The 27391-nt window shown below is 39.3% G+C and overlaps 1 protein-coding gene across 4 annotated transcripts in view; it reads left to right on the top strand.

Annotated features, from left to right (window-relative positions):
* The window catches only part of phkb (phosphorylase kinase, beta), a 155487-nt gene that overhangs the window by 97398 nt on the left and 30698 nt on the right, over window positions 1-27391 (top strand). For all 4 annotated transcript variants that reach the window (XM_034132728.1, XM_034132730.1, XM_034132727.1 and 1 more), the window contains 2 exons: window positions 19249-19304; window positions 20210-20303. In XM_034132728.1, coding sequence (XP_033988619.1) covers window positions 19249-19304; window positions 20210-20303 — 150 coding nt within the window. The remainder of the gene's footprint in view (window positions 1-19248; window positions 19305-20209; window positions 20304-27391) is intronic.

The following is a 27391-nucleotide window of genomic DNA, read 5'->3' on the forward strand; positions in this document are numbered from 1 at the left end:
TGTGTGTGTGTGTGTGTGTGTGTGTGTGTGTGTGTGTGTGTGTGTGGGTGTGTGTGTGTGTGTGTGGTGTGTGTGTGTGTGTGTGTGTGTGTGTGTGTGTGTGTGTGTGTGTGTGTGTGTGTGTGTGTGTGTGTGTGTGTGGGTGTGTGTGTGTGTGTGTGTGTGTGTGTGTGTGTGTGTGTGTGTGTGTGTGTGTGTGTGTGTGTGGTGGCAGTGTGTGTGATCTTTTTTAAGAAAAACATAAATTATAACGTGGGATAGCAGAGATATTTTTGCAAACCTTAATCGCATGATATCTATATTTTTGGGGATTGAGATAAAGACACTATATGTTAGAGATTGTGTATTTATACGGAGCCCCTAAAGGTTCATGGAAAAAAAAGTATCTCGTGAGCACAACATACTTTCTTGTGAGCACGAGATACTTTCTTGTGAGCACGAGATACTTTCTCGTGCGCACGATATACTTTCTCGTTATTATTCCCCCTATTACTCGTTTTATGAAGGAGATGTCCGGTCACCAGGGCGCATGATGTGTGTGTGTGTTTGTGCTCTGCTCAGCTCTGTGTGTTAGTGTTCGGTGTATGTGTGTGTCCGACACCGGCATTTGTATGAGGGGCCGTGTAGGCCAAAATTCAAACTAACCTCGCACACACACTACTGAAAACATTTGGCCTTGCACACACACTACTGAAATACTCTCACATTCACTACTGAACACCTCACACACACACACAACTGAAAAGTAAACCTCACACACATACTACTAAAAATGTACCTCACACACACGCAACTGAAAATTAACCTCACACACACACTATTGAAATCCTCTCACATTCACTACTGAACACCTCACACACACACTATTGAAAATTAAACCTCACACACATACTACTGAAAATTAACCTCACACACGCAACTGAAAATTAACCTCACACACACACTATTGAAATCTTCTCACATTCACTACTGAACACCTCACACACACACACACTACTGAAAACATCTGGCCTTGCACACACACTACTGAAATACTCTCACATTCACTACTGAACACCTCACACAACTGAAATTAACCTCACACACACTACTGAAAACATTTTACTGAAAGATTCTCAGTAGGGAATGTGCATGTGTTTCACCTATGTGTGTGAGGGGGATTCTTGCTGTAACGGAAGTCATTGTAATGAAACGGAAGTCATTGTAATGAAACGGAAGTAACAAAGAACAATGCTGCAGTGATACATTAGGTGGCGATAATTCCCGTCTACTCTGTTTGGAAATCGCCATTAAAGAAGAAGAATGAAACAGAAGGTCCAATTCAGCATGGATTTTTAGAGAAACGGCCGCCGTAGGCTGGACCGTAAACCGAGCGGTCTACAAACTGAGACGGTCTGGTCTATGGAGGTGTTCTTGTTTACATCACCTGGCGCAGCTCGTGAGGTGGCCTAGCAACCCGCTAGCAACATGCACAGCTGCAATAAGCTAACAAGCTAACTAAACTGAAATTGAGCCGGAACCTTTCCTTTTTTGTTTTACCATTTATTGAAGTGATTGATATTCCAGGCTGAGAGGACAATGGCCAGTTAAATATGGTTGATTAAGCTGTGTACTTCTAGCCAACAGGTCTGTTAGCATTAGTTAGTTAACAGTAAGTAAATATAGGAATAACCGATGTACTCCAGCCTGATCCAAATAAGGCTAACCTACGTCTGTTGCTCCCGGTCTGCACGTTTTACGTTGCTTAAGGTAAGTGAACATGAAACTATTCAGCAAAACTTTCAATAATAATCTAAGGTATTGAGTTTTTGGGATAATACTTGCATACAAATCTATAAATGCCTTCAGGTTTCTAAAATATATAATATGTGGTAAATTCAACAATGAACAGCAAAGATTCACATTTTTGCATGATTTTAGTTATAGATTTGTTGCTTTCACTTAATTATACTTTTAATAAATTCAAGTCAAGCTTAGTTAGATGTGATGGTAGCTAGTTAGTGCTCTTACCTGTGTGCCTCCTCTGCAACCAGACTGTATTAAAACTCTTAAGTACCAGTTCTATCTACTTTAAACAATTAAAAATACAAAATCAACTACATTTATTGATATACCAATCTTTATTTTTGGGGCCTGTTCTTCTTATAAATTAAACTTTCAGACGTGAGATATTAAAATACAGTAATAGTATTGTTTTGTTTTTTGAAACGGAGACACTCCTAACAGTTAACTTCCTTTTTCTTTTTGTCTAAAGCATTTATTAGACACATGTTCCCCTCTCATATTCACAGTGTGGATCAATTGAGACAGCGTGGTGTCCAGAGAGCTGCAGAGACTTTGGTAGAAACCTCAGTGTGACGGGTTTGGCTGGAGAGGACTGAGGTGGAGCGGCCTTTCTCTGGGAGGAGGACCAGGCCTGATGAAGGAGGACCAGGCCTGATGAAGAAACCACCAAACTTCATCTGTGAGCCCATACCGGGCACAGCTGTCACAAACAAATGATGGTCCTGTTTGACTACACACTATTCAGTGTGCAGATCTTTGTGTTCACAATAAAAGTCTAGTTTCTTAGTGAATGTCTTGTATTGGTCTTTAATCTCATATCAGCTTTTCATTTTCTTCTTGCCCCTCGGAGAAAACGGTGTGGCAGTTGTGTCCTTCAGGTATGTCCTTTCCTAACAGAAATGACAAGAAACATAAAACATATGACATCATTGCAGAGCAAGTGTGTTATTTATGAAAGGGGTGTGTTTGTTTATTAAGCGGCTGTAGAAATAATATTTATTTTTTATTTTAATGTGTTTTTTAAATTCATCACTTTGTAGTACAAAAATAATCAGATTATGAATGAACAGTCTGCAGTTAATCAACATTAAAATATATGTTATTATTAAAATAATATTCAACTGTTATCAGAACTTAGTGTATAAATGTAGTATCATGCTGTTCGGTTGTCTCACGGCAAGAACCACTTTTACCATGTCTTTTACTGACATTATGTAGAGACAAATGGTAGCAATTCTCACAATGTAAAATAATAATTGCCATAAATACATTGAAATGTGAAAGCTGACAAAAAAATCATGTTGCTTAGTAAAATCAAAATGTAACTTTTTACAAGGAAGGAACACTCATCTTCCCTGATGTGTCAGTATTTAGTCATGTTTAATGGAATGTATATCAGTGTATTATAGTTGTTACCAGAGGTGGGACCAAGTCATTGTTTTGCAAGTCCGAGTCAAGTCTCAAGTCTTTGCGCTCAAGTCCGAGTCAAGTCTCAAGTCTTTGTGCTCAAGTCCAAGTCAAGTCTCAAGTCAGGATGGGCAAGTTGAAGTCAAGTCCAAGTCCTAAACTTTGACAAAACGAGTCTTAAACAAGTCATTATGTGCTTTTCACCAAATGTAATGACATCGATCAACAGAATAATACTTAATAATCAAACTGCTCTTTATTAGTCACATTAATACTGTAATAATCTATTTTCTCTCTGCTGGTAAAGTAACGTGTTTTCTTCTATTGTAAGAGGGATCAGTAAGGTAAGGCTACCGTGACGGTTTGATTCAGAAGGAGTTTAATGTATAAGATCCCTGATGTTGAGGTAACCAGAATGTTTATTTCCACTGTGTACAACATGTTATAAGGGACCCACAACCTATCTTTATGCAAGGGATAATGTGCAGCGAGGCGGTCTCTATGGGGAAGAGAACACCTGAATCTAGATCCCTCTGCAGGTGGTACTTTAACTGTATTTTGATGCTAATACTTTTGTACTTTTACTTGTAACATTTTGAATGCAGGACTTTTTATTTATAGTATTCCTACACTCTGGTACTTTTACTCAAGTACAAGATCTGAACTTCTCCCACCTCTGACAATAAATCCTGAGTGGTTACCAAACAAAAAACCCTGCTCTGAAGGTTATTTTCATTTTACAAATCCTGCACTCAGCTTTGCTTTCTCCAATATCATTGAAATGCAGCCAGATGCTGCTTCTTTTTTCGGTTTTCGCTAATTTCTTGACTTTTTCCGACGCGCTTGCATTTAAATCTGTCTCCCCGTCGCTCTGTGTAGCTGGCCTGTACCACTACACCTGCTGTCTTTGGAGCGTCTGCCCCCCACCTTTCTTTCACATAATGGTATGATCCTAGTGTGTCCTCACATATGATTGGCCGCATGGTGGCCCAGCTAAATAAAGACCCGCCCCTGCCTGCAAGGATTCTCAGCAAGAGTTGCAGCGGCTGGAGATTCTGCTCTCCCCGACGGGAGTCTGCTGTTCTAGCGGCATCTCGCGATCGGCGTGTTGGAGAACTCTGAATTAAATTATCAAGTCACCTCAAGTCAGAGGGCTCAAGTCCAAGTCAAGTCCCGAGTCATTGGTGTTCAAGTCCAAGTCGAGTCGCAAGTGTTTTGTGATTTTGTCAAGTCGAGTCCAAAGTCATCAAATTGGTGACGAGTCTGAATCGAGTCCAAGTCATGTGACTCGAGTCCACACCTCTGTTTGTTACATTATCTATTTAAACCAGATTCTTTGTACAGTATGAAAGGGGTCTTTGTACCTTTCACTCCATGCTGAAGTTCAGTTGCTTCTAGGAATATAGGTCTGTCTCTCGTGTTCAGCATCCTCTGTCTGCATCACCTGGACCTTTCAACAAACAGATATATATATATATATATATATATATATATATATATATATATATATATATATATATATATATATATATATATATATATATATATATATATATATATATATATATATATATATATATAGCACCAGATTAACGGGAAGAATCTCAGCTAACTGAAGATATGAACCATTTTTACCAAAACAAAACACAAGTCTCATAAGAAGGGTCTAAATGACCCCTGAGCGAAAAAAATCTAACGCACTGCGGCACGCAATTCAAGTTAAAGATACCCTTATTACTTATCGTAGCTGCACATACAATATAGCCTATTAAAGCTGAGACTCCACTGATTATTTAGGTATAGTATCATCACTGAGCGATCCGAACTTGCGACAGGGGAAGCAAACACAGACATCACAACACGTACCTTTACGGAGCTTTTACGGCAGATCGTCTCACCGTAGCTGTCAATTAGGTCAAAAGACGTGTTCAATGGCATTAAAACGAAAAAAAAAAAATCTACAACTGTTGATCCATAGGTTGATAATGTACTTGTGCCTTTTAAAAAATTATTTATAATCCATAATTCCATTTTTTATGTAAAAATCGGAGCGGAAAAGTTAGCTGCTAATGGTAGCCACCAGAGTGTATGCAGCTTCCGGTTTTGGTAACGCGTCACTCTCACTCCTTATTTGTTAACGTTTTGGTGTGTATATAACTTTCCCTCGATTCCATTGGCTCTAGCGGTTATAAAGAGATTTCATTCATCAAAATCGAGCAAGGGGGGCCAGAGATAGGTCAAATCCACCCAAATGACCCCACAAGTGGGGGTTTTTGGCTAAATCTCTCTAAAAAGGTCAAATTTCACTTGTTTTGCAAATGTAATGCAATGAATAAGCTTAATTGTCACAGAAGCACACATAACGTCATATCTAATATTTAAACAAATAATTTCCTTGTCCCTAAAGCATTGACTACGCTATTTTTCGTCCTTAAATGCAGGCATTAAGTTACATGTTCACGTTCTGCTGCCACAATAAGTCTGTTTCTCCAGTGTAATGATAATAAAATGCTTAGTAAGTATTGGTAATAATATTAATAAAAACAACAACGTTTGGGTTTGTTTGTTTATTATGATGGTAACGTTAACCAGTAAGCTTCAATAATTAACTCCAGCTCAACAAACCATATTGTAATATCTACGTTAACGTTATTTCTGGAACCAACTGGAAATGTGAGATTCATATTTTTCAGATACACAGATCTTATAGTGAGGTTAATCTCATATACAGTACGCTGCTCTTCAACACTACTGTGACGTTAGCTGTCTGCATCGTCGAGCATAGCGAATTTAAATTAACAATAACATGCATACAGTTACCTAACTAGCAAACTAACTAATGTACGAGGATAACCTTATTTTACCAACCTCATACAGAAGCCTTTTGTTCTACAGTATAATCCTTCTTAATGTTTTACACTTCTCAATTATGTTTTCACTTGTATGCTACGGATAGCATCGTTAGCATAGATGTAGCTTCGTCTCGCTCGTTAGCTGAATAAAAAGATCAGTAAGAAATAAAGTACTTGAATTTCACTTACCGAAGAAACTGCATTCATGGACGGTCTGTTTGAACCGCAGAGCCATAAGATAAGTGCGATATTTCAATGAAGAATACTCCACCAGGCATCAACACAACAAACACGTCCGAGTTCAAGTTGTGTTCTCCTGATCAGCTGAGCCCCTGTAGCAGCCTGGAGCTAACAGGGCTAACGGAGCTAGCAGAGAGACCACTAGCAGTTTGGTACTTCCGTTTCATTACAATGACTTCCGTTACAGCAAGAATCCCCCTCACACACATCGGTGAAACACATGCACATTCCCTACTGAGAACCTTTCAGTAAAATGTTTTCAGGAGTGTGTGTGCGAGGTTTAATTTTCAGTTGTGTGTGTGTGAGGTGTTCAGTAGTGAATGTGAGAGGATTTCAATAGTGTGTGTGTGTGAGGTTAATTTTCAGTTGTGTGTGTGTGAGATGTTCTGTAGTGAATGTGAGAGGATTTCAATAGTGTGTGTGTGAGGTACATTTTCAGTTGTGTGTGTGTGTGAGGTTAATTTTTAGTAGTATGTGTGCAAGGTTTAATTTTCAGTTGTGTGTGTGTGAGGTGTTCACTAGTGAATGTGAGAGTATTTCAATAGTGTGTGTGTGTGTGTGTGTGTGTGTGTGTGTGTGGTTAATTTTCAGCTGTGTGTGTGTGAGGTTAATTTTTAGTAGTATGTGCGTGAGGTTTAATTTTCAGTTGTGTGTGTGTGAGGTGTTCACTAGTGAATGTGAGAGTATTTCATTCGTGTGTGTGCAAGGCCAGATGTTTTCAGTAGTGTGTGCGAGGTTAGTTTGAATGTTGGCCTACACGGCTCTTCATACATTTGTTTTCAAATTACCATGAACAGTAATTTACACACATCTGGCTAACTCCATTAGGAGTGTGTGGGAGAGAAACTCCCTCTGGAGGGAACTTTGGGATTTTAGCCTCTGAACATCATTTACGTACTAAAACCTATATAACACACTACAGTTAATGTAAAACCCCAAAAGGCATATTAGTGTTCTCTTGATTATATTTTTTAACATTTAATAATTACATAGCAATCTTTCTAATTTTGAGAATTATTCTGATTATTATAATGATAATACTGTAATTGTTCAAACTTTCCAACCAGCTGCCATATATTCTATTTTCAAACACCAGCAGCAGTCAAAATGAACATAGCAAGCTGTTGCATTTATTGAATTCATGAAAATCCCTTACCTGAAAAGAATGCGGACGCTGAAAACAGAAACGTCAGCAATATAACAGTTGGGATATAATAAATAACTTTCTTTATCACACAGTATTAATCATATTTGCTGAGGCAGAGTCAGCGTTTTGATTTGCAGACTCACAGCTGTGTACATAAATCTGCTGCAGGTTCAAGTCACTCTCACCCTGTGTTTGAGTTTTTAATGTTTTACTGGCAGAGTTGTTTTGACAGAAACGTCTGAGATTTGACTCTGAGAAATGCTGTTTTTTTGTCGACAATTTGCCTCTGAATATCGAGAGACAAGTGTCGGTGAGACTGAAAATGAGAGGAAAGAAGACAGAAAGTGAAAGAGTAAGAATAGCAAGAGGGTAGGATTAAAGAGGAGAAGGAAGAAAGGAAAGGAGAAAACCAAAGTATGATGAAGGTATAGAAAGACAGTGGAAAGAAAAGAAGGTAGGATGAAAGGATAGAAAGATAGAAGGAAGGGAGGAAAGAGAAGATTGTGCAGACAAAAGGAAAGAAGAGAAAGGTGGTATGAAAGGGCAGAAGGAAGAAAGGAAAGGAGAAGAGAATGGTAAAGGAATAGGAGGACAGAGGAAAGGAAATAATGTAGGATGGAAGGACAGGGGGAAGAAAATTCGGCAGAAGAATTAAGAAAATTGCTAGCAAGCAAAGAAGAAAAAAGTCGGATGGAAAGAAGGAGGGAAAGAAAGAAGAAAAAGAAAAGAACGGAATGACAAGAGGAGGGAAGAAAGGAGCGAAAGGAAGGACTAGCTGATAGAAAAGACCAACAGGGAACACAAGAAGGGAAGTAAAGAAAAAGTACGGAAAGAAACGAAGAAAGAAGAAAAATAATGCAGGATAGAAGGAAGGAAGAAAGGATGGAGGGTCAAAGGAAAGAAAGGAGTAAAGGGAGGAATGAAAGATGGGAAAGAGCGAAAGATCTCAGACTCTGCTTATCATCTCGTGTCACAACTCAGTGCTTTTAATTCTGAGGGAAAAAGTCAAACCAAGCGAAGCCGGAATTCATTTCTGCTCTGCGGGGACTCACAGCGGCGTTCTCCGGCAAATGGCTTTTCACTTTGTCAAATTTAGCGCCGCCGTATCTCTGAGGGGCCGGACGCAGCAGCCGGCCCTCTGAACTACCCCCCCCCCCCCCCCCCCCAGTCCATTGTGCAGCTGCAAATGTTCCCCAGCACTTGTCAACAGCGTGTCTTAATTTGTCCCATCATCACACTTCCATCATCACACTTCCTTTATATCCTTTTTTCAACCTTTTTGTCTTTGTAGATTTGTTTTTCTTGCTTTTTTGCAACTAGCCACAGCAGCTTCTATATTGACTGTGTAACACTTTCTGGGGTTGTACAAGAAAAGCAAAGGTAGCAGCTGTCATACAATTGGATTACAGATCCGTCTCTTTCTTTGTGCAGGATTTGTGCCATCTCTATGTATTAATATGCCTCTTTCATTATTGAGTATGTGTTTGTTTATGCACGCCTATATGTAAACAGTAGTGTTTGTTCTTCCTGTCATTATGCGTAAGGTTGGGGCGCTTACACACAGTGGAAACAGTTATTAGACGGAGATTGAACAAATAACAACACAGCCTTCACTGCCATTGTCCCTGCCCTTTGTATGTCAACTTCAACTGCTTTCTTATTCCGTTTCATTTGATTAGTTAATACGGTTTGACTGTGTATGCATGGTGCTGTGTACTCTCCTACATTATGGGCCCTGGCGTCTGCATTTAGATTGTTGCTTTCTTGTACAGTGCGATGAGCAGATAGATATCACTGTCATGTATATACGCTTATCTCACAACTAGAGCCAGGAGATGGTTAGTTTTGTTTAACTTAGCACACAGACTTGAAACAGAGGGAAACAGCTCTTTAGCCTGGCTCTGTCCAAAGGTTAAAGATCAACCTTACAGAACCAAAAAAACCATTATAAAAAACAGGCTATATCTGTTCATATGTTTGTTAAAACTTAACAAATCTGAATCTGAAAGTTCTTTATGAGGACTACTGTACCAGACTTCCGTAAGTTAACTATATCCTGGTAGTATCTTCATTTATGCTGCAAAAGTAAGTGATCATATTTGCAAACACTTTAATATATTCCAGATCAAGTCCAACTACATTATGTTGATACAATGTGTTGCACAACTAGGTGTCCCAAAATATGGAAATAAATACATATTGGAGATGGAAAATGCTTCAGGGCAATTAATGCTGTTTAATCATCATCTTCATTTAGGGAAGTGGTTGTTTCCTAATCCAGAACGTATCAGTGTAGGCGCTATCCTCAGCTGGTTTCAGCCTAGCAGAACCAAGGGTGGACAGTTAGAAATGTATACAATTGAAGGATGAGGATACTTTACCTTCTCACTGTTGAATTCATCATTATGGGGTTTTCTTATGATAGTTCAAAAATAAATAACAGCAGTTTTATCATTTTTTTAAAAACCCTCCAGACAAGCCTTGCTCAGCTTATAGAGCTGAGAATGTAGGAGTGATGAGTTGTTGTTTTCCCGATGAATAAACAAATTAGCTTTTGCTTCTGCATCCTTTTGTATTGGCTGCACAGATAGCAGACTTTTCCAATTCCTTTTTGTGAATGAATGATGATTTATCCCTGTTTTTAAATTAAGTCCTGCCTATGGTTAAACAGTTTATTAAAAAGGTTGGCTTGGTTGGCCTAGACCAAACTCTGCGGTATACTCCAAATGGGTCCAGAAGGTAATCAGTAAACCTTTTCCAATTGTGTCTTGCTGGGTTTTTATTGTTTTCATTTTGATATTTATATCCCTTGGCCCAACTTAAGTGTGTGTAATAATTGCCCTTCTGTAACAACACTCTTCACCGATGGCCTAAACCGCATCTGTTCCTCCTACAAGGGTTCTTGAGTTAATATTAAACTCTTCATTGAATTGCTTAGCTTTGATCTGCTTAATTCATGAATAAATGAATCTTATTTCCATATCAAGTCGGTGGTGAAATTTGAAGGCAAAATGTAGTGGTATTCAAGATTACATTAATGATTGGCTTAGTTGCTAGCAAATGCCTGCACTGATGATCTGTTTCTGCTTCACCCTGAACCTTAGGCTAACAGACCAAAAGTTGTGCTTGGGGTCAACTGCAACAACAGTGTTTAGATATTCAATATTCTGGCCTGGTGGGATGAATTTCCATCAGGCACACGCATCTTTCCTAACCTGGGTCGTATATTTGCAAGAATAGTTAAGAAGAGCACTCAAAAATGGTAGCTAAAACACTCTGTGACCTAGAGCGTATCTCCAGGTCGTATCGATCTATACAGTAAAAACAGTCTTGACAAAGTCAGGGAAATTCAAAACCAAGACTTATTTAAATCTTAAATAATTGATATGCTTACGCCTGCATTAGCAGATTTTGTCGGAGTAGTGGAAAAAGCACATTTCTTTAAGTTGATACATTGAACTTGCTGGCAAAACAAGGCTTGTTTACATGTCCAGCAGTTATTGAGCAACTTAAGTTTTCATTTGAAGTTGTGTTTGTGTTTGTCCCAATGAATTTTAAACCAATCTTCACTCTTTTTCTAGCTTTGTTTCGTGTCCACCAACCCCTTGGCGAAATATCTGGCTGCTAAACGCTTCTCTAAATCCAATCTTTAATCGATTATTTTGTCAGTCAGTTGGCTGAAGCTGGCAGTTAAGATGTAGTGAGGCCAGTTAGCTTATTAGCTTGTCATTTTAGTGTAAATAGGTAACAGCTAGCCACGCTTTATCCTAAGGTAACTGATTCTGCTCAACAGCACCTCATAAGCTCAATAAATAACTATTTATCAAGTTTCTTCAAACTCTACTGAAGTGTAAAAAACAAAGTTATGGTTTAACCTAGTGTCACTGCTATTTCATCCTGCTTTCAGACTCCATGCTGAGCCAACCAACTGCTGCCTGCAGCATTATATTGATCAGAAAGGAGAGTGGTATAAATCTTTTAACTCTTGGCAAGAAAGGAAATAAGTGGACTTGACAAACCAAAAAACAAAAACAAAAAACAATACAACCCGCCGCCCCTTTTCCAGGTAATAAATAAATTAAACTTTGAACCCAGTTTCTCTCATTGAGCCTCAGAACCAATAATCAAGAGTTCAGTGTTGTCCTGATTGAGCTGGAGGAAATTCTCAGCCACACATAGCTTGATTTGTAAAGTACAGTTGAAAGGGCATCAATCGGTTGGACACCGCAATGTAGAGCTGTGTGTCATCAGCATCACTATGGAAATGTATGCCATGAGTTCTAATGACACTTCCAAGTGGAAGCATATAGATTATAGGACCTAAATGAGCCTTAGGGAACACCACCATTAATTTAATAGTTTTAAGATGACTATTCAACCATGTTTACAAAAGAATGTATATCAGTCAGGGAAGATTTACGACAATTTACAACAACACTATGAGAAATGCCAACAAGATTATTTCTTATCTACTTAAAATAATCTTATAGTCATCAATGTGTCAAACGCAGTGCATTAATCAAGTAGTACTCAAACTGACATTTTTCTCTTGTCGGCATCATATAAGGTCAATAACAATCTTTACTAAGGCAGTTCCCATGCTCAGATTATCAAGACATCTAGACTGGTATACTTCAACAATATTGTGAGAATTGATAAAATAATTTACTTTCCTTAAAAATAACTGATTGGATACTGGTTGGTTGTTTAATATACGGATATATGGTACATTTGTAGTTTTTATTTTATTATTTGGTGTGGCCTACATTGAATTAAGATTCAATTTAACTAATGTAATAGCTAATATATTTGTTTATATAAATAAACTTTGGTTCGAACTAAAAATGTTTTACTTTTTAGAGCTACGCATTTATCCGCCATCTTGAATGAAGAGTCTTTTAGGGCAAATTATGTAAAACTTCACCTTTTTTAGTATTTTTTTTCATTTCCTATGCTATAAGTAAAACAGTCATGTTTGATATGGTCTTATGTAAAGTATATTTAAATATTCTAGTTATCCATTTCACATTAAATGTACCTCACCAAACCAGATCAGCTAGATGCTAACCTTCAGCTGCCAACCCCTCGGTTCCCCAACAGCCACGTTCCCTCTTGGATACATACTCTACCCTGTTGGATATCATAGATCTGTGATGTTGAGTGCATTCCAGGAGTTATTTCATGTTGAAGTGATGCAATCCATTGTTGTGGCTTACTCAACCTCCCTAAGCCTGCATGTCTCTTTCTACTGCAGTTTGCCATTTCCAGTAATTCCCTAAAGAGAAGCTGATTGAACTCCCAGCGTTGGTAGGTTAGCGTTGAGGTTTAATGTGTAGGTGGAGGCAGCCTAGTAAGAGCCAGAGAGCAATTTCTTTCCTGGCAAGAATATTTTATTCACATTCATATCTGCTCTAAAAAGCGCCTTTTTAGTCAGGGATCGAAAAAGCATGTCTATTCTAATCAACTCTACTTCTGTTTGGACATCTTCTCCCTGAACAGTTCATGTTCTTTTACACTGTGTATCATAATGTATAGCTCCAACGATATGTCCATTAGTCAGTCTACAATTATTTAATTGCCAACAATTGGGTAATCAATTCATCGTTAAAGTAATTTATATTGCAAATATGCCTAAAAAATGCTGTTTTCGGGCTTTCAAATGTTGGGATATCTTGATTTTCTCTTGTTGTTGGTCATATTAAACAACATTTATGGGGGTTTAGACTGACAAATAAGACATTTAAAGGCTAAAAATAACCTTGGACTTCGAGAAACTGGGATGGATATTTTGCTTTATTTTATTGACCAAACAATCTAGTAATAATATATATTGCAGAACAGACCCATTCACATAGAGGAACAGGCTGCCATACAAGATGCACAGTTGGCCATCCCATTGGGAACAATTTGGGTTTAAGTATCCTGCCCAAAGAAACAACGGCATGTTGTCTGCAGGGATGGGCATCGAACCACCAACGTTCTGATTGGTGGATGACCGCTCTACCTTCTTAGCCACAGCCGCCTCCATTTCCTCGCCTTCCACACAAGGTGCCCCTGTTAAAGGAAACTAACATTTACACACCTTTGGCCATGCCTTTGAGAGAAATTTGGGGTTAAGTATCTTGCCCAAAGACACATCGGCATATTGACTGCAGGGGTTGGGGGATGGAACCACCAACCTTCCAATTGATGGACAACTACTCGACTTTTTGAAGCCACAGCAACCCCCATTGTCCTGATTTCCTCTCCGCACCTTTTCAGTGATATTGCATGGATGTTTTCGGGTTGCTTCTTAAACATTTCATAACATTTTCCTCTGTGCGGTTTCACCTGTCGCTGAGGTTTGACAGCGGTGCAGAGTGAAAAAAATCAAGGGGAGTACATTTTTAACCGACTCTCCATTATGCATTTCCATATCCTATCCTCCGCCAAATGAGTCCTTTGTTTGCTCCGACACCAGCGCTAATGAGAGAGTTTTACTGCAGCATTTTAGAAGCCATTGCTCCTCAATTCATCAGAAGAGATTTGTGTTGAGCTGCTTTTTTCTACTCAGCCTCCCATCCGCTCTCCACTCTCTGATTGATGATAACGAGGTTGTTGGCTAAAACTAGCTCTTATCGACCAAACAAAATGGCTCCCAGAGTGTGTGTGTGTTCATGCTTATTTGTGTGTTGTTATTCCTAGATTTAGTTTTCTGTCTCCGACTATCAATCTGTGCATGCCGGTATCAGAGCTTTTACGCTAGAAGTGTGTGTGTGTGTGTGTGTGTGTGTGTGTGTGTGTGTGTGTGTGTGTGTGTGTGTGTGTGTGTGTGTGTGTGTGTGTGTGTGTGTGTGTGTGTGTGTGTGTGTGTGTGTGTGTGTGTGTGTGTGTGTGTGTGTGTGTGTGTGTGTGTGTGTGTGTGTGTGTGTGTGTGTGTGTGTGTGTGTGTGTGTGTGTCCACAATGTGAACAAGATGAAAGGCCGCTGCTCCTGTGCGTCACAAGCCTGCTTCCTACATGTCCCTGAATATACCGTCACTCAGCGCATTGAAGATGATCGTCTCTGCATACAATTCACTTACACACACACACACACACAAATACACACACAAATTACACATTTAATGGTACTTCTACAAATAAAGAACAAGAAGATGAAAGGCAACAAAGGACACCCACAGAGAGACATTTACATGCGCATAAATATAACAATACACACAACTCTTGGATAGGAAGGAGCACAATAGAAAGACAGAAATGCAGACTGGTTAGCACAAATACATCTGTCCTGAATAAAAGGGATAGTAAAAAGACATTAATTTAAATGTATGTAAATATGTGTCTTTCTTTGCTAAAGGTAATAGTGATTGGGTACAAATATCAAGTCTATTCCAAAACACAAAACAGACTTTTGAAAGACAAATTCTGTTTCTTTCAATATATTTGCATGTGATTTATTCTTCATGTTGTATTCCACTACAAGACAAGCCCATAAGGTCTGAGATACTGCAGAGAGCACCTTTGAAATGACTGCTTGTTTCCTCTTTTCTTCCTTTCTTCTCTGTGTTTTCTTGCTTTCATGTTGGTTCACTGCATTCGCACTGCAGGCACTGAGTGATGTGTTACTCCATTTTGGCCAATAGAGACTTTATGTTGTTGTTGTTGTAGTGCTATAAAGTGTTGCCTTAAAGGACTACCTCTGAGGCCACAGTTATGAAATCAATAGGATTCCATGTGCTTTATTGCTTTAGTTCTGTCTTTTCTTTTCTTTTTCATATTTTGAGATGGAAAAGTGTTACTCTTTTACTATACAGCCGATGCAAGTATTTATTTTACCTTTATTTTGTTCTTTTTTATTCATCCTTTTGCAGTTTGATGACTACACATCTTGTGTTTTTTTGTCTTGTTACAGTACATTGTGAAGAGGCATCTTTGAGTAGGTTTCTTAGTTAATACAAATATTAGATGTGTTGGAGATGGAAATTGATACAATGCGAAGACAGCTGATTAACTGGCTCATTTGGAATATTGGGAAAACATTCTCTCAAATGTTGTTTTTGTAATGAATATTATCATTCAAAGCACAAATATTACGCATATAAAAGGTTTTGTTATTATATCCGAAACAAGATCAATTTCTTCTGAGTTATCCCACCACAAATATTATTTGGATATCCTGATGTTTACATTATTCCCAATCATCACAAAGACACATATTGTTTTATTAATCTGTATTTGACCATAAAGGACTTATATTGCTTATGCGAGAGGGATCTTGGTAAAGATTAGAATCAGGTACATTTTAGCATTTGGCCCCGAGGTCCATCGAAGGCACACATTTAGCACAATTCATCAAGCATTTTTGTAAACTACATTTTTGGTGGCCCAACTGTAAAACTTTACAAAAACAATAAGGAAAAGGCTATTCAACTTAGCTTTCTTTGGCTCTGACCCTTGGGTGTATGAAAAGACATTAACAGAATGAGAATTAGGTTTATTTATTTAAATTGAAGACTTTTTTCTCACAGTCTCTGAGTTCACAGTCTGTTATTCACATACAATATTTATACTCCTATATATATATAAATATTTATATATAAATATTCAAAGCAATTTCAGCTAGACTGGGCAGCAGTAGTTTTGTTTAACTTACATCTCATAATTATCACAGTTAACTAAATGGTTGTAATATGAGATCAAGGCAAACAAAACAGAACCTCAACCAGAACGACACTGTGGTAATCTGAAGATGACTTATTGTGCAGCCACCAATGGTTATAATATTACTGTAGCATGCCAAAATGAATGCTAAAACCCAGTGACCCATTCAGATATTACTGATCATAAGTCATAGTCACTCTTCTCAAGGGATGTTAAGCAAAATGATATCAAAGTAAGAAAGGCAGAAAGTCCTCACAACGAGGTAGAAATGCAGGCTTTAAATTATTGTGTAAATAGTTATCAAACAGTTTTTCATTTTTATACTTATGGAACAGAATGTATCATAAATGCCATGATTCGCACCTCTTTATTTGTGTATTCATTGTCTCTATTTCATGTTATTTCAACCCATCTCCCTGTGTGTGCGAAAAAACGATGAAACAAAAACATCTGATGTTTCTATCCCTCTCTGCTCTTTACATCTCCCTCGCCTTTTAATATCTAGCTCCTTCTCTCGGAGCGCTCCTGCGTCTCATCAACCTTAGTTGGTTATTCACAGTTTTATTTCATTTAAATTGCGTGAGAGAGGAGGCAGCAATAACACGGGCTACTGTCATTTTATACAGGAGTGAGTTGAATTTTGATTTCAAACACTGTCTCTTCCTCTAGTCTCTCTCACACATATATACACAAATCAATTCTCATTTTCCGGTTCCCTTTATTGGCATGGATGTTTGATGTACAAGAAAAATAGAACCACAATAACAGTTGAAGTAGCAGTCTTTAAGATCTCAGTGCTGGTTGTTTTTACAAAACATTATTTACTGATGATAATGAGAACATGCCAATTAAGGGTTAAATGTCTTTCCCAAGGACACTTTGACATGTTGACTGCAGGGACTAAGGATCAAACCATTGAACAACTGATAGATAGACATCCATTTATCCCGGGAACCACAGACGTGTTTTTTTTTTTTTTCAATATAGTCATAAGTCTGCGAAAGTGAAGGTGTATGGTTACCTGTTTGAGAAGTTGGAGTTGTGCAGCCTGTCAACTACAGTTCTGCATCTAACAGCTATATTTAGAACTGGCAGAAAACGCCCAAAATGACCGCTCATTTTTGATGAACAATATTGGTCAATGTCAAACTCACTGACAAACACATTGCAATACCTCCTTCAGAATAAAAGTCAACTTGTGTTTCATCTAATGAAATAGTATCCAAATGTATTATGTATATTTTATAATGTGTATTCTTTTAGATTCTCTATTGATATATATATATATATTTTCTACTGTTGATATGTATATATTTACTGTTTATGTTTATCTTTTAATTTATTATTTTTGTATTTCTTTTTAAAATGTTGTTATATCATTAACTCGTGTAATGCCTGTTAACCTGTTAAGCCCGAGAGACCCCGGTACCAGGGCACTGCCGCAACATCTTGCAGGAAACAGTGTCTGAGGGCATGTTCATTTAATAAACTATGAATGTTTTATATCCATGTAACGGGAAGAAACTCATCTAACTGATCTTTTTTTTTTTTTTTTCAAAATAAAACCCACAATGCTAACACTGAGCCTCTGAATTAGCAACGAGCGAAAAATGCTAACACCTTACTGCACCGAAAATCACTCACAAAACCTTATTATTTATCTCTTCTCTACATCCATGACATCGTTTCACATCGTGAGGTGACACAGAATCTTTGGACACCCACATTATCACTGAATTATACGAAATGGCGACGTTATAAGCAAAAACGGACATCAAAACAGGTGACGCTAGGTAGCTAAAAATGCTAACATTTTTACCTTTGCTCTGTAGTCTCTCCAAAGTGGTCTTCAATGGCATTAAAACGATAAAAACGCTGCTGAAGTTAATCCATAGGTTAATCCAATGTGTCTGTGTCCCTTTGAAATGATTTCTGATAATCCATAAGCATTAAAACTGCTTTTCCGTTTCCAGATGTCAAAGCTAGAGATAGGTTCACTCTGATGAAAAATGACATGCACGAAGCCCCCACCATTTCTCTTCACAATGAGTGTGTGTGGGGGACTCCCCCTTCGTCAGTGGCGGCGCCAGGGTATGGCTGGGGTAGGCTACAGCCATACCAAGAAATGGCTTAGCCCCACCATAGCCCCACCATGAAAAGTGATGCAAATTCAATTAAATAATAAGCGAAATGCTAAATGTTGAGAACACGGATTGCGAAAATATACGGGTCGTGTCCACAGCACACAAACTGATCCTGCTGTAACAACAAGTGCACCTTACTGATGCAATATGGTTGAGACCATTCGGGCTTATGCTATAAGAGGGGTGCAAGGAATAGTCTAAGTAGTGGGGGAGTTTTATACACTATACACCGCGGCCGCGGTCAGATCAAAATGCCTCCGAATGCAATTTGAATAGACCTACAGCCAATCAGAGCAACGAAACGTTGGATCTGCGTCATGCCTTATTGATTGAGATCAATCGAATCGATTTTTGCTAAACCTCTCTAAAAAGGTCAAATGTCACTTGTTTTGCATCAATCTTGATACAGGGTACTTATTATATGTTGTACTTTGGATTCCTAAAGCTTTTAGTCTACCTTACCATCATCCAAGAGTAGTTTTCACTATAAGTAAAAAAGAATTTTTGGACGGACACTATAATTTACAGTTTTTTACTATGTAAAATCTGAATTTTCTTTAAAATCAAAAACATCTATATTGATTCTGACTTTTCTACATCGAACTCAGAGGTTTATCATTACTTTGAGAAAAAAGATTATTAATTTAACCCTTTTAGAAGGGAAGATATGGTTTGTTCTGGGAATGTCATTTTCGAGCCTGAGACCGGAAAAACAGGCTCAGGGCTTAACAGGTTAACATGCTGCTGCCGCAACAAAACTTCCAAATGTGGGATGAATAAACTACATTTAATCTTATCAGTCAAATGTTTTTAATGTGAAGCCCCAGCAGTTGCATTAGTACAGCATTTTTTTCCTCAAATGTCGCCACAGACACTTTTTATTTACAATACTGCAAATATGTCATTCTTTCATCAGTATTCATTTTGAAATGAATAGACCTAACATACATTTCTTTAAATGCATTCACTGATGCATCATATGCAATATGTAGTCCACATGTTAACCTCTCTGTTCTCTGTCTCTTTCACAGGGTCCCATAGAGAACGATGTTGTGATTCAAGTGGCCCTGATCGCAGAAAGCCAGAGGTAATGTGTGTGTGTATATGTGTGTATTTTTTATGTGTTGCAGGCCAGGTCTTAAGTGCTGTAATTGTGGCAAGCTCTTATGGCTTGAGCTTTCCCTGACCTTTGCCATCGTCTGTCACTCTTCTCATTGTGAGCATAATTTCTGTCTGAATATGCATGTGTGTGTACACCTGGATACACGTGTGAGAGCGTGGGTGTGTGTGTGAGAGCGTGGGTGTGTGTGTGTGTAACCTGTAGCTTCAAAATACTGCTGCTGTAAAGGCCCAACGGACTCGTTCATCATCAGCTCTAACAGCTATAGCCTTACAATAGATAACAATTTACAATGGACCTGATTTACATGAGTTTAATATTTACAAGAATCTAAAACCAATAGATGTTTTAACCTTCTATTGACACATGTGTCCTGTAGCTTCAAGGCAATTACAGAATCATATGCGTATTTACAAAAGGTAAAGGGCAACAGCCAGAATGGTATAAAAGGCATGTTTATCCTCCAGGGATCATGTGATGTAAATATGACAACAACTACATGTACAGCTCTGCATCTGCACCCAATTGAAAACCTCACTAATCATGAAGATAAAAATGGATAGTCACAAGCCATCAAACAAATCTGTGCTGCTTGAAGGTTTGCGCCAGGGGGGTCATAAAGTCCCCCAACATTGTAAATCAGCCAGATATTAATTTCTAAACTCTTCTGAGGTTTTTCAAGGTCTGAATCAACTGCTTGTTTTTATTTTGACTAGTTTACATTTTCTGAAAATAAATTATTTGAATGACTATATTTTCTTTTTACATTTTTGCGAGAATTGTTGTCTGTAGATAAGATAATAAAACAAAGAATGTTGTATATTATATTGGATTATAAAGGTGATATTGTAATTTTGTGTCTTTATGTGAAGACTTCAGGTGTTTCTGAACACCTACGGCATCCAGACTCAGACGCCCCAGCAGGTGGAACCCATCCAGATCTGGCCTCAGAAGGAATTGGTCAAGGTAACACATTGGGCACACATTGATCAGTCACCAACTTTACAAACCCCATCCTCCTTAGGTTTTGTTGCTACACCTAGCTTTCTGTTTTTGAACGGAACATGTGAAATTTACAACCAACCATCAACCAGGTCATCGTCATTTTTCACAATGGTTCCTTGATTTCAGACACATGTAGGTTTCTTGTTTCCAGCTGACAACAGTTGATTTTTCTACTGAAGAATTTGTGGCTGAGCAAGCCATGTTATTATCTTTTACTACAAGCTAGCTACCTAGCTAACATTAACGTTCAGTGATAAATCCATCTCCTACTGACTTTTTCCACAAATGGGATCATAAATATTCCTCCATTGGCTACATTCATGTAGTTTAGACTGAAGCTAAGCTACATTAGTGCATGCTATTAGCTTAACTGTTACTAGTTTTTAAGATCCAGGAACCACAGCCTTGTTTTTCAGGGTGGCTAGTTTGCCTATAGTGCTTCAGTTCAATATAAGAGAAAATGTATTATAAGACTGTTATTTCTTCCTGAAATTACACTGTTATATCATAATACTATATTATTGATGCTAAGCTATATAGACATATGATAAGTAACTTTGACCATTAACACAAAGATTAGCTTTATGCCTTATTGATAGGTTGTTCTAACAGTTTGCTTCATAAACATGGGAACAGAATAATGGGGACAGCGTGATGAGTTTACCTCAAGTAAATAGAGATCAGGACAGGACCTCTCACATTACCCTAAAGTCAGATATTTTAGTAAATAGCACCTGGGACCAAAAACTCCAGACAATGTTACATAAGTTGCCCATATCAAGGTATTTGTAAACCGTTAACCGATTCCTCACATTTTCGCTCTTGTGGTTTTGGTTTTGACAATATAAAAAAAAAGCTCATTCCTCTTTTTAAACAGTACAGCACTTTATACAACCCGATGCGCACACCACTCCAGCATGTGAAGAAATCCAGAGCCTGAAAGACCTGCTGTGCCTGGATACGGTTGCTAAGATATGATTCCATGTTTGAGGCAGGGGTCTTGCTGACGGCAATTGAAACATCACTGATTGCGGAAAATGTTGCAGTGCACAATTAGCTTCAGTGCTGTCTTAAACTGTAAAAAAGAAAAATCTAGTCATTCCTGCTAACTGCAAACCATCGGATGGAAATTTGAGGGCCAGAAATTGTGAATTACTATTGATGCCGCTCCACCTGCACAACTACACAAATCAATGTTACAGTCAGACAGATTACATTTCAGCAGTTAGTTGTCAATATCACAGCACAACTCTGCTCTTTGAGTCCATCTGCTTGTCAGTCCAAGATGTCCTGCTCTGAAGATTTTCTAGTCGATTGGCCTGTCAATCACAACAAGGCTGCGGTTGAAAGGATTGATCAGTCCAACGGTGATTCTTCATGTTGATTGATCAGCATAATTGAAGAGCCGTCAATGGGTCACTCCGACAAATTGGAGACGCATAGAGCTGAGCGGCTTCCAAATTTGTTCTCGAAAAGGTACGTTAGACAGCCCTGTGATAGATTAGAGACTTCAGAATGGTTTTGATTGGAATCACTTCCATCAATTCTGTAACTACTTTTTCTCTTTTACTTTTGACTACTTGGAGGTGAACTCAAGCAGAGGAGATGCTGCGATTTAGAGGCTTCTGAAGAGGATATAAAAGAGATGTATACTGCTGTTGGATGAAATCCCAGTCATTTTCAAAACTGTGAAGAGCAAAGAAACAGCTGCTTTCAGATCTTTGAAAAATACAGGATGGTTTCTAAATGAGCCTGACAGGTCTCATCATTGTGATACTTACTTTACATATGAAGGATCATCATTCAAATGTAATGTCTATATTATGTTTAACAAACAGAACAAAAGGGATAGGATTTAAAATACTTAATTAATATTTGAAATATAAATTCAGTGAAGAAAATAGATACTTTTACCTTGAAGAAAGTACTGTCAGTCATTTGTGGGTCTAAATATTTCAATGAGATCTAAAATCCAAGTTTAAAAGTCTTTAATATGCCCAGTGGCAATTTGCTTTAGAGATGGGTATGTTAGACAGACATACCATATATCAGTCACAACACACAATGCATCATACACAACCCAGCATAAGATCCATATCTCCTATAATGTAATCATGAATCATTCTAAAAGAAGATGCAATGACATGACATCTTGCGTCATAGTTTGTTCAAAAAAGCAATTGTAGATGGAACAAAGGGGAACATTCAAAGATGTTGAGGGTCCAAAACAATTGCCTTTTTGACCCCCACGTTATACAGTTGCTGAAGGAAGCAGAGAGTAGCAACAGTAATCATCAGTCACATACATTTTTTCCAGTTTGATTTTATTTTTTAGCTTCCCCTCTTGGACATTGCCCAAACACTAACCTTTGCTGAACTGCTTCCCCTGGCTTACATGGTGCAGGGGCTTTGGGATGACGCCTGCTTCAATAATCATGTTTTAGTCGAAGCCAAATTACTTTGGAGTCAAATGATCACATCAGTTCACAAATTCATCAAGTACAGGGCCATGGTATTGCTTAAAGGTCCCATGTCATGGCCATTTCTACTGATCATCATTCCATTGTTGAGGTCTACTAGAATAGATTCATATTGTGCAATTTTCCAAACTCACATTGGTTTCTCATACAGCATCTCTGTATAGTACTGTATGTGTATTCACTCTCTGTCCTAAACGGCTTGTTGGAGCTCCTGCCCCCAACCCCCCTCCCTGTGAGCCCACTGTGCTCTGATTGGTCAGCTCGCCCACTCTGTTCTGATGAGTCTACCACTATGGTCTACCACCGTTACAGCGGAACATCAGTAATTATGTATTACAATGGCGTTAGCAACCAGAAAATGACACCAGTAAGGACAAACAGATGAGAATGCTGCGTGGGGTCTGGGTGCCGTGTTGGCGGGACGTTGCGCTGCTCGCTACTGCGAGGAGCGGACAGTGTGAGCTGGGTTATTTTCCTGCTTGCTGCGTGGGATCTGCGAGACAGCGAGACATCGCGAATGAACATGGGAAGGGGGGATGCTGAGGGGGCTGCAGCACCCCCATCTACAAGGCTCCACTAGCACCCCCCCCCCCCCCAGTGTGTCACAGTTTCGCCGCTGAGAGAGTGTGTGTGTGAGGAGCTCCACAGATTGGTCCATTTGGACCAATGGGTCCATTTGGATATGGGCACATCACTGTAACCAGAAAGAATACAATGGAAAAAGAGAAATCTCCGACGAGGCGTTCTGGGGCAGCATAGACAGGTCTTTTCTGTGTTAGAGTTTTACTCGCTACAGGGTGTACTTTGAGGGTTTGTGACTTTGCAGACCGTTTACATGCATAAAAACCTTCATAACACACAAGGGGACGGGTAATAACCGGAAAAGCATGACATGGGACCTTTAACCCTTTGCAGAAGACACATAAATGTGGATTAACATGAATAATTGTTATTTTTATGTAAAGATCCAATATCTTTTCATGACGTCAATTTCTTTTATATCGTTTCATCCCATCATCAACTTTTAGCGATAACGACGCATCGTTTTTCCAAATCCCAGTTTATAATTGACCACGACCACATAAGCATTGACGTTGTCCGTGCTTCATGGAGGTATAAAAACGTCACCATTCCTTTCTAACCACCGCTCAAGTTACAGTATATCAAGTCTACTCCAACTTGGGATAAACTATACAGTATGGGCTGCTAAATTGAATTAATTTACTGTTTATCAGACCACAAACTATTATTTAAAGTGGACCTATCATGCTATATTTAAATGATATATTGTAGGGCCATACCTATATAAGGTATATTTATACGTTTCTGTTTTCAAAATACCAAACAGATCATGCATTTTAGCCATGCCTTATTTCGCTCTATGTGAGCACTGTTTTTGCAGGGGGCTGATTCTGTGAGCTGCAGCTGACCACGCCCCCCTGCAGGAGAGGGGAGCCGCTCTGATCAAGTCAGAAGAGGGGGAGAAAAATAGATCTCCGTCCTCCGTGTTTTATTATAGCCTATTATTATATAGAGTCGTTATTTATTTGTTTTAAAGCTCAATAAATAACAAAGAAGACCTTTGACCGGCACTTTTCTAATTTTGTCCGGAAGATTTAAACTTTAACGGACATCTTGACCGGCGAAAAAAAACCTAACTGAAACTCTGCCGCACGGTCCCCTCGTTCCTTGGAAGAGGCGGAGAGGTGGGTGTTTGTCATCTGCTGGTGGACTAACCGGAGAGAATTACAGTGCTTGCCTCGACGGGGAGGGATTGCATTGAATTAAAGCAGCAGGAGCAAACGCTTGCCTCGGGGAGGGAGAAAAAAAGCCACAGCGGAGAATAAACAGAAGGGTAACCATGGTAACCATACGCGGGAAGTCTTCTTCGCTGCTTTTGTGGCAGACTACAGTGCCACTTACAGGCCTGGCATATGTACTACAGTGTCTCCAGCGCTTTCGAGCGGCAATGGCCGGCCGTGGCCCAACCCCACATTCCCCTGATAGGTGGAGAGTTGGCCACCGTCCTGACGTCAGGACAGTGTTCAAATCTGGATCAGTTTTTATCAGATCCGTTGCAGCCCCTTTTTTAGAGATTTGGGTATGGAGGAAAATAGAGAGGGTTGTGTTTTCTGACACTTAGTGAGTTCCCTGGAACACCGGGGACACATATTCATGTATAAAAGACGTACAAAAGTGCATTTTGCATGATAGGTCCCCTTTAAGTACGCCTCTCTGCGGCCCGGTCAGTCATAATAAAAAGCGTTATTTTACTTTGAAAAAATATGCACTATGAAGAGACTGTAGCTTTCAAATTCATATTTCATGAGATGGAAAAGCCAAAGGTGATACTCTGACGCTGGGCAATGCTTTCGTAATGCAGAAGTGGGCGTGGTCAAATCTAAACTGGGTTGGGAAAACTATAGAAGCGTTAAGGACAGAGGACATATCTTAATTGATACATTATTGCTCTGGCAGGGACAGAATCCTGGACATTACATCTGGTTGGTGTCTTGATTTTAAACAAAAGTGTCAGGAACTTACTCCCTTTTGAACATTTTATGAAGAACAAGTTCAGCTGTAGCTGCTATTTCCACCCTGCCCACTCTATGTCTTTCATCCTGAGAGGATAACACCATTTGTACTGTCATATCCGTGACACCCTGGCACTACCTCCTTTCACTCCCATCACATCGCTAACTCACACCCTGCTTTCTCCTCTAGATACTGTCTCTCATCTGCATGTGTGTTGTTTGAACTCTACTATCTCCCCATGTTCTGTACCTCCACTGTCATATCCATCACTCAAACCCTGGTCTCCTGCCTAGCCTCTGTCCCTCATCTGTCATGTCTGTTATGAAGCGTCTATTCTCCTCGCCACCCTCTATAAACAAACAATTTCTCGCATCGTATCATCTCTCGGGGCTTTGTTCTTTATTTTTCTCCAGGCTTTACCTTCTGTCCTTCTCTACTGCTACACCCGTCATATCCGCTTCTCTCACCCCGTTCTCCCCCTCTGGGCCTTGTATCCTGCCCCGCCCCCATTATGTCCGTTACAGCTCACAACTTGCTCCTCCAGGTCTATCGTCTGCCTTTGAACTGTCATACCTGTTACCTTTCCCTCGCCTCCCATCTGCCTCTTTCTGTGCTCAGCCTCTCAGATGGAAATGCAATTGTGAGTCAGAGCGGGAGCCGTGCTGAATATTAAATCCCGAGCCCAGACAGACGTTTCTTCCTCGACAGAATCTGTTTATCTCGCAGTCACCACCATCTCGAAGTGCTGCGGGCTGCTCTTGTCCACCTCACCTCGTCCCTCGCAGCCGTTTGATTGTGTTGACAACAGCTGCCTGACGAGGGGGAAAGTGGCAATTACATTTTGCAATGTGTTATTCCCACGCGCACACCATAAAGCTTATCCCCTTGCAAATCACTTCTTTACTTCAAAATAGCCTTCCTGTTAGCTGTTTCTCCCCCCGTTTTCATATCTGATGGCCAATGTGGGCATCTTTGTGGATGACATTTTGTTTGTTAAAGACTCTCATACATCATGCTGTTACAAGCAACTGCTGGAGCCTTCCAAAAACGGTCCTATAGAGAGACTCTGGACAAAGACTGCAAGTCTGAATAGACAATAGGGGAATTCCCGGAATTGTTCAACCTTGCTTTAATAGTTTTGTCAGATGGCAAAAATGACAATATTAAGAGATTAGGAAAATTGGTGGCAGTACAAACACCTGTCTTGCTAGAGGGTGATTGGATTAACAATTTGTCAATCTCTTTCTGAAGCCAGTTTGGAGGCGAGGGAAAATATATTTCCATCAAAAGCCTTCAGTGCAGTCTTTGTTTTCCCTTTAATGGAGACATATTCTCTTGTTCTGTTAATCCATTACACCCCAACTTCTTTGGAAGTCCCCAATGTTGTTTTGAACGAAAAATTGTTGCTTTGTGTCGAGTCACACACCTAAACTGCTCCTAACGCTGCCACTAGTTCTTCACCGGACTCTGATTGGACTGTGGTTTTCGGCATTATTGCAAAAATTATAAGTTAAGTGTACCAGAAGAAGATGTTGCTTGCAGGAAAAGTTAGTCAAATCAGGTCAGAAACTCTCATATTTTCAGCCTTTTCAGTTTCCACCAGAGTTAAGCAAGGATGTGCTGTCAAACTGAATCCTGTACCTAAAAGATTGGAACCTTTGGAAGACACCCATTTTGATTTGACTTATAGCAACTACTGAAGGCATAAGCTTCACCTGATGCTTAGACTTTGGATTCATCCCTATGTTCAAGTCGCTCTCGACTTCTAGAGGATTGCTTCACCGAGATTCACTGATTCAATCGGCTTGTACAGTATCATTTTGAGCAGTGTGGCTGCACTCTAAGTCCCTCTGGATGACAGCATGTGCTGTAAAAGTAATTCTGTTTTGCAATTTTTGTAACAGCACAGTTTCATTTACACCATTTGGGGCACCGACCCAGCGGCGATACAAAATGTGAAGTAACCTGCTCCTGTCTGAACTCCTATCAAACTGAAGATTGTCCCTGTGAAAGTTTTGTAGAGTCACTCAGCAA

Source organism: Trematomus bernacchii, unplaced genomic scaffold (genome assembly GCF_902827165.1).
Source record: "Trematomus bernacchii unplaced genomic scaffold, fTreBer1.1, whole genome shotgun sequence".
NCBI classification, from domain to species: Eukaryota; Metazoa; Chordata; class Actinopteri; order Perciformes; family Nototheniidae; genus Trematomus; species Trematomus bernacchii.